Genomic DNA, 7,764 nt, shown 5'->3' on the forward strand with positions numbered 1-7,764 from the left:
GAAGTGGGCAAGTGATATGATGACCAAGCCTCTGGACTTTTGGAAGACCGTATTGTTTTCAGACGAATCAAGATTCACTCAATTTTCGGAAAGTGGAAGGATATTAGGCTGGAGAATGCCTCACCAAGAGTTTTGGCTCAACAGATTGCAGCCAACTGTGAAGCATGGTGGTTTCAGCATGATGGTTTGGGGAGCTGTTTTGGTTGGTGGGAGATCGAGCTAAGTGGAGTGCATTGGCAACATAAATTTTGTGAAATATGTCGAAATATTGGAGGAAGGACTTTTGCCACTTTATTCCTCGGGTTTCGTGGACAAGAAAACAACATTGTTCCAGGAAGATGGAGCACCGTGTCACACTGCTAGAAACACCCAAAAGTATCAGGAAGAAAATGGTATCCAGAAGTTGCCCTGGCCGAGCCAATCTCCTGACATGAACCCCATTGAAAACCTCTGGGCCACACTCGACCGGCAAGTCAAGAAACAACCAAAAAAACCAACTTTGAAGAGCGATCTACTCCAAGTTTTGAAGCAAGAGTGGGCGAAAATCCCACAATCTAAAAAAATTTATGAGATGATTCTCACAATGCTCCAAAGGATCAACGAACTCCACGAACCAAAAGGAAGATCTACTAGATATTAATTAAATTATAAATATATCAATTCATGTGAATATGACTGAAAAATTTCATTTTTTCTGAAAAGGTGGTGTCTATTTACTTGTGACTACGGTGTGTATATATATTTTTAACATGTTAGAAAAAAACAAAGCAAAAAACGTATGTTGATGAAAAATAAAAATGTGTGTTATAATTAGCTACGTTTTTCAAAATTCATCTTTTGCTATTAATTTTATACCACTCACACACAAGCTGGTGGTGGAGAGATGTATCATGGTTAGAAGATAAAGATAGATGGTATAAACACATCCTTTTCTTCTTGAATAGAATGTTTATTGTTCAGTGCTGTAGGGATAAAGAAAAAAGCTGGTGGTTCTTTAACTTTGAAATCCTTAACTAGTAGAATTGACATAGAAACTATGGGTGTTAGAATATTTAAAGATTACTTCTGCATGAATGAGGGAATTTGCTTAACAAAGCTTACGAACTCTTACTTTGGCGAAACCTTTAAACTTCACCTTTAGTCGCACATTGTGGAAATTTTCCACATTTTCGATGTGAGCATCCAGAGGTACTGCCAGCACAAGACCCGCTGTGAACTTTAGTGGATTATCAGATTCTGCAGAAGGTTCGTGAATAGTTGCTTTTGCTTCAGTTATTCTTTCAAGTCCAACTTCATCCATCTCATCTCCATACTGAAGTTGGAAAGAAGGACAAGGATGAGCAAGAAGCAAAGGCTGTAATACTCGAGCAACGGACCCCGGTTTTGGATCTTCTAGGTTATCCAATTCCCTTTTGATAAGTGTGTAAAACAAAGCTTGCATTTAAATAATTAAAGCTACTGCATATTTTAAATTTGATTGCTGTTCAAATAAAACGTCTGCTATTAATATTAAATTGCCAACGTAATAATATAGTAAATTAAATTTGACTGCATTATATATGACCCAAAACTTTGATTTATTTTTTTTAGGTACATTTTTTCCAAGTAAGTTTCTGTCGTTAAGAGAAAAAAAACCTAACCTGAAACTTCATTCATCTTAGTTTCAAATTAGTCATTTATATATGCTTAATTAACTTTCAATTTATAGCTGGATATCACTAATGGGCAATGTCTCAGAAAAGAAGGTACTGAATATTTCCAAAACTACATGTACAGTTCAAAGACTGTTAATGAATGTATAAAATGTCTCTAGTTCTTAAGTTTGAATAACTATAACAAACTTAACAGTCAGTTTTGTTCCACAATTTTCCAACTATTATCTTTGAAGAAATAAGTACAAAAAAAAATTACATCTTCATCAGTGACCTAAATCCAAGCCTATAAAAACAGGATGTATTTGAAGTTGAATTAGTTACCTTAAGGACAATTCATAATTCAACTTCTCTCTAAACACTAGTTACCTTAAGGACAATTCATAATTCAACTTCTCTCTAAACACTAGTTACCTTTAAGACTATTCATAATTCAACTTTTCTCTAAACACTAGTTACCTTAAGGACAATTCATAATTCAACTTCTCTCTAAACACTAGTTACCTTAAGGACAATTCATAATTCAACTTCTCTCTAAACACCAGTTACCTTAAGGACAATTCATAATTCAACTTCTCTCTCTAAACACTAGTTACCTGGAGGACAATTCATAATTCAACTTCTCTCTAAACACTAGTTACCTTAAGGACAATTCATAATTCAACTTCTCTCTAAACACCAGTTACCTGGAGGACAATTCATAATTCAACTTCTCTCTAAACACTAGTTACCTTAAGGACAATTCATAATTCAACTTCTCTCTAAACACTAGTTACCTGGAGGACCATCGTGTAAATCCTGACAGTTTCACAACATCAGTATTTAAAAGTATAATTGGAATATTTCAAACTAACTGCCATTACTGTTTTTATTTCAGCTTCTCCACCTGTCCTTCTGTTTGAGTCACCAGTTTTTAGGACTCCGATTTTCTGAGATGGCACGAGTACGTCAGTTGCGACTTCGAGCTCTTGCCCTCCAGCTGGTAGTTGTCATTCGAGGAAGTAATGTGTCAGCTTTAGGGCTTTGTGAATCATTTCTTGAGCAAGTAGAAGCACTGCAGAAGTAAAGATATTTCTGTTTCTTAAATATAGCAACATAAAAATAATCACAACTAAATTACTTGAAATCAAGCAAGGGAAACCATCAAGAGGCACAACAGTGACTCAGGCAAGTTTGAGATCTGGAATATTACTTTCTGCTTAATATGGAGTACTGCCACAGCTGTTCCAAATGTTGGAACTGGCCTAATATGGAGTACTGCCACAGCTGTTCCAAATGTTGGAATCGGCCTAATATGGATAACTGCCACAGCTGTTCCAAATGTTGGAATCCATTATTCTTGTTTTTGAAGAGATCTTCTTACGTCACATTAAAAAAGAGCCACTTCATATTTGTTTAATATTAGGAGTAAAAAAGCAGTAAAGAAAATGGTAAAATTATTTCTCTTCTTCTACATATTAAAAATAAAAAAAAGGAAGACTGTTAAGAAATAAAACCACACTGTTGGATATTGATTTTGATAACTGTATCACATATATTTATACATTTAGACAATTTAAACAGTCAATGTCTCTATGCAGCCACTAGACTAAAACTGGTGGCTTAAAGGTCTAAGAGGAAAAAACTTGAAATAGGTGAATTGAGCAGATGTCAAAGTAGAATTTAAATCCTACTTTGCTTGGATATTTAATTAAGTTCAAAATAATATTCCAGATTAAAATGTATTATATATCTGTTACACATTAATTTCAAAATAAGCATTAAGAGAATGGTAAAAAAATATTGCTGTTTTGATCATTTATCTTCTTGCTCCTTACCAGTGTCAAAGCCAGAAAGCGTAAATGGACGAATCCAGGGTGTTCAGGTTTTAATTAACATAAAAATAAAATACTTGAAAAATTAACAATATATGTACTAAAAAATCTATACATTCTTCATTAAAAACATTTACTGTTCTTAAACATAGAAAAGATGTTGCAGTCTGTCTAGTGTGACTCGTAAATAGACAAAAACTAGATACATAAATATTGGTTCATGAAGTGTAGACTTTACATCTTTTAGTACTTGTAAAATAATAGAAGTGACGTTGCTTGTCAAAAGAGAAAGTAGTGGTATCTGATCACAGCATTTTACATTTACAAAAACTGTTGAGGTAGAACAAAAGGGTTGACCATATAAAGATGTGATACATAAAAAAAAAAGAAAGAAAAGAACCAAGTTATATACAATGAAAACTCTTGAAAGATGCAGCGTAAAACTGGGTAAGATAAATAAGAAGATATTGGAGGGAAAACTTGGCCTGCATTTTATTTATTGCAACTGGAACAGCAGCAACTTGTATATAAAAAAAGGCCCAAGTTTTTCCCAATTTCTTTCCTGTTCAACTTAGTCACTTTTACATTATATCTTTACAGTTTGCCATTTATTATAACTTGGGTCTTTTTTTTTTCATATCACATAGTATAATTGACAGATAACATGCACCAATGTGGAAATACCACAATACAAACACTCCATAATGTAATCTCTACCTGATCCAATGAAGACTTCAGAGAGTGACCTTGAAAAGATACCATTGTTGATGGGCTTAACCAGTTCTTATTGGAAAGGATCTGGGGGTGAAAAAACAAGAAATAAATCGTTACTTGTGACACACCTGTTTGTTATTTATTTTACTATAAATATTGCACTACAAGATTATATTAAAACAATTGAGCTGTTTAGGGTTTCAATTTGGTTAAGTCCACTTATGAGGAAAAGATATTCAAAGTTTTCTACCATTTCTGTGTGATCTTCCTTGAAATTCTTACATATAGTTTCATGTTTTAAAATATGTTTAACTTTATTGATATAATCTGTAAGCTCATTACTGGGTACTGTAATAAGTTAACATAATACAGCATTAGAATATACACACAAACAATACTGAAGTTAACATAATACAGCATTAGAATATACACACAAACAATACTGAAGTTAACATAATACAGCATTAAAATATACACACAAACAATACTGAAGTTAACATAATACAGAATTAAACACACACACACACACAAACAATACTGAAGTTAACATAATTTCAGTATTGTTTGTGTGTGTGTTTAATGCTGTATTATGTTAACTTCAGTATTGTTTTTGTGTGTGTTTAATGCTGTATTATGTTAACTTTAGTATTGTTTATGTGTGTGTTTAATGCTGTAATGCTGTATTATGTTAACTGTGTGTGTGTGTTTTGTATTATGTTAACTTCAGTATTGTTTGAACTTCAGTATTGTTTATGTGTGTGTGTGTGTTTAATGCTGTATTATGTTAACTTCAGTATTGTTTATGTATGTGTGTTTAATGCAACATAATACAGCATTAAACACACACAAACAATACTGAAGTTAACATAATACAGCATTAAACACACACATAAACAATACTGAAGTTAACATAATACAGCATTAAATACACACACATAAACAATACTGAAGTTAACATAATACATCATTAAACACACAAACAATACTGAAGTTAACATAATACAGCATTAAACACACACACACAAACAATACTGAAGTTAACATAATACAGCATTAAACACATACACACAAACAATACTGAAGTTAACATAATACAGCATTAAACACACACACACAAACAATACTGAAGTTAACATAATACATAAACAATACTGAAGTTAACATAATACAGCATTAAACACACACGCACACAGAAGAAAAAAAAACAGTACTGACAGGTTTGCTTCTTGGGTCAGTTTAATACAAATCATAAAGTAAAAAAAATGTTTCATTTCAGTGTTATTTTAGTACAAAGCTACACAATGGGATATCTGCCATTTCTTGATAATTGGAACTTGGATGTTGGATTTTAGCGATGTTTGTCCATAAGGTTACTACTGACCCACCAGGTCCATCATGAACAAATACTTAGCTAACAACAACAACATGTAATATATTCAAGTACAATAATTTAGCTTCCCAACTATCAACACTCCCATGATTAGATTATGTTACAAGTATAACTTCACACAAGTTCGAGATTTATAAGATGGAATAAGAGCACAGTCTGTTCCGTTATCGTTAAAGAAAAATATCTCCTTTTATATTTAACGTGTGATTTATTGCAGGGACCTTCAACGACTTTCAGAAATTGAACCATCTCTTTCGGCTGCAGCCAACTGTGCTAGTCAGTACATACAGTGTCAGCTTCTGCTTACCAAGGTATTTATGGAATAGGAAAAAAAACATCACACATTATGATTAAAATATATACTTGACAGTTAAAGTTTAATCATGTATGTTTTAGTAATGTTTCATAAGATATTCATTAGAAAATTTTTTTATTGTTATTAGGTTGTTTTTAAGGTATTATTTAATTAAGCTCTAACATTTACATTCATCGTACTGTACTTAATAGGCCTTTATCTGTAGTTTTTATGTTTTTTTTTGATAATTGTAAATAAAGATCTTTATTTCTTTTTTCATTCGTTAGGTTAAGCTAAGTATAAGTCAGAAACTGTAAGAGTAAACAAGTCTGAAAAACAATAATTTGTATAGAATATCAATAACATCTGTTGGTTTACTGTCTTTCTTATGAATATTATATTTTATAGAATTTAATATTTTTTTCATTGATATACAGTTTTAAACAGTCCTTAAGGGAAAAAAAGGCAATAAAAATTAACTTCAAATTCAAATTAGCTTAATACTTCCTTCCTTCATTCCTTTTCAACCTAAGCTTTAAAAGGATTTATATTTCACTGAAAAATGTTTACTTTTGCCATGTAGGGAATGACTGAAGGATAACTGCTATATATTCAGCCTCTAAAATCTTTGATAGAGAATGTGTGGCATATGTTGTACGGGATAAATCCGACATGGAATCCCTCTAACTTAGACAGTGGAGAAAGGAAAGCTTTTACCTTATAGAAGTTTCCAGGATACACTGTTGTACAGAAGAAGATTTACAATCAGCATCCGACACCCTCTGAAGCACATCTTGCAGAAACGAGCGAGACTGTCTTGACGATGAGACTCTCTCGGGGGGTGATTCTGTATGGTTGGGGAGCTACATACACGCAAAATGTGATTAATATCATCTGAAGACAAGAAATGTGGGCATTTAGTGCAAGCTTATAATATCAAAAAAAAAAAATATCAAATTCACATTTCAATATACAAGACTTGCTGATCTAAAAGTTCTTGATGTAATACACATTTGGTAGGTTCTGCACAAATAAGAGAACACATTAAAGAAATAAAATCATTGGACATAGACACACTTTGATCTTTCCTCATCTTAACAATGAACAGAGCACGATCACTTTCGATGATAGGTTTTTCATTATGTAAATATAAATGTTTTCTCAGTGCAAAATGGTTAAAAACAGTTTCCGAATTTTCCTTTGAAACCAATGACACTAAGAAACTGTCCAGTTTTTCTCTACAATTATAAATCATGTATGGAAGGTGAACTATCTTGTAGACATAAAAGGTTTACAATAATGGATAGACAAAAAAGTTTTCTGAATTAAGCACAGTGGGCTTTTACTTCTAATAATAACACAGAGATCATATTAAAGAAACAGGTATCACATACCTTCAACTTTGGAATCAAAGATGGCAGGGTATCAGAAAGATAAGAATAATGATCCAGTGTATGTTGTTCCAGCAAGGGCATCATAGTAGGACAGCTAACTGTTGCATTGAACACTAATATCAAGATACTAATGTCTGAGAAGAAAGTTAAGTTTTAACATCTGATTTTGCAAAGTTAGAAAAAACAACAACAACAACACAAAAAAAAAAAAAACCTAGCTCAACATGCAAAATTTTTCTGAAAGGGAATGTTATTTATCTTTTGATATAATTATATTAAACAAGATAATATTATTTATCTGCTGATATATTATATTAAACAAGGGAGTATTATTTATCTTCTGATATAATTATATTAAACAAGGGAGTATTATTTATCTTCTGATATAATTATATTAAACAAGGGAGTATTATTTATCTGCTGATATAATTATATTAAACAAGGGAGTATTATATATCTTCTGATATAATTATATTAAACAAGGGAGTATTATTTATCTTCTGAT

At 31.9% G+C, this 7,764-nt stretch overlaps 1 protein-coding gene across 1 annotated transcript in view; it reads right to left on the reverse strand.

The window, feature by feature from the left end:
- Positions 1-1,072: 1,072 nt before the first annotated feature.
- The window catches only part of LOC106473444 (integrator complex subunit 4-like protein 2), a 28,842-nt gene continuing 22,150 nt past the window's right edge, over positions 1,073-7,764 (reverse strand). The window contains exons 12-16 of the mRNA XM_022401883.1: positions 7,260-7,393; positions 6,583-6,728; positions 6,311-6,314; positions 4,137-4,264; positions 1,073-1,409 (exon numbers count right to left, since the gene is read on the reverse strand). Of these exons, the coding sequence (XP_022257591.1) occupies positions 1,088-1,409; positions 4,137-4,264; positions 6,311-6,314; positions 6,583-6,728; positions 7,260-7,393 (734 nt within the window). The 3' untranslated portion in view covers positions 1,073-1,087. The remainder of the gene's footprint in view (positions 1,410-4,136; positions 4,265-6,310; positions 6,315-6,582; positions 6,729-7,259; positions 7,394-7,764) is intronic.

This window comes from Limulus polyphemus, unplaced genomic scaffold, assembly GCF_000517525.1.
Source record: "Limulus polyphemus unplaced genomic scaffold, Limulus_polyphemus-2.1.2 Scaffold6180, whole genome shotgun sequence".
Classification (NCBI taxonomy): Eukaryota; Metazoa; Arthropoda; class Merostomata; order Xiphosura; family Limulidae; genus Limulus; species Limulus polyphemus.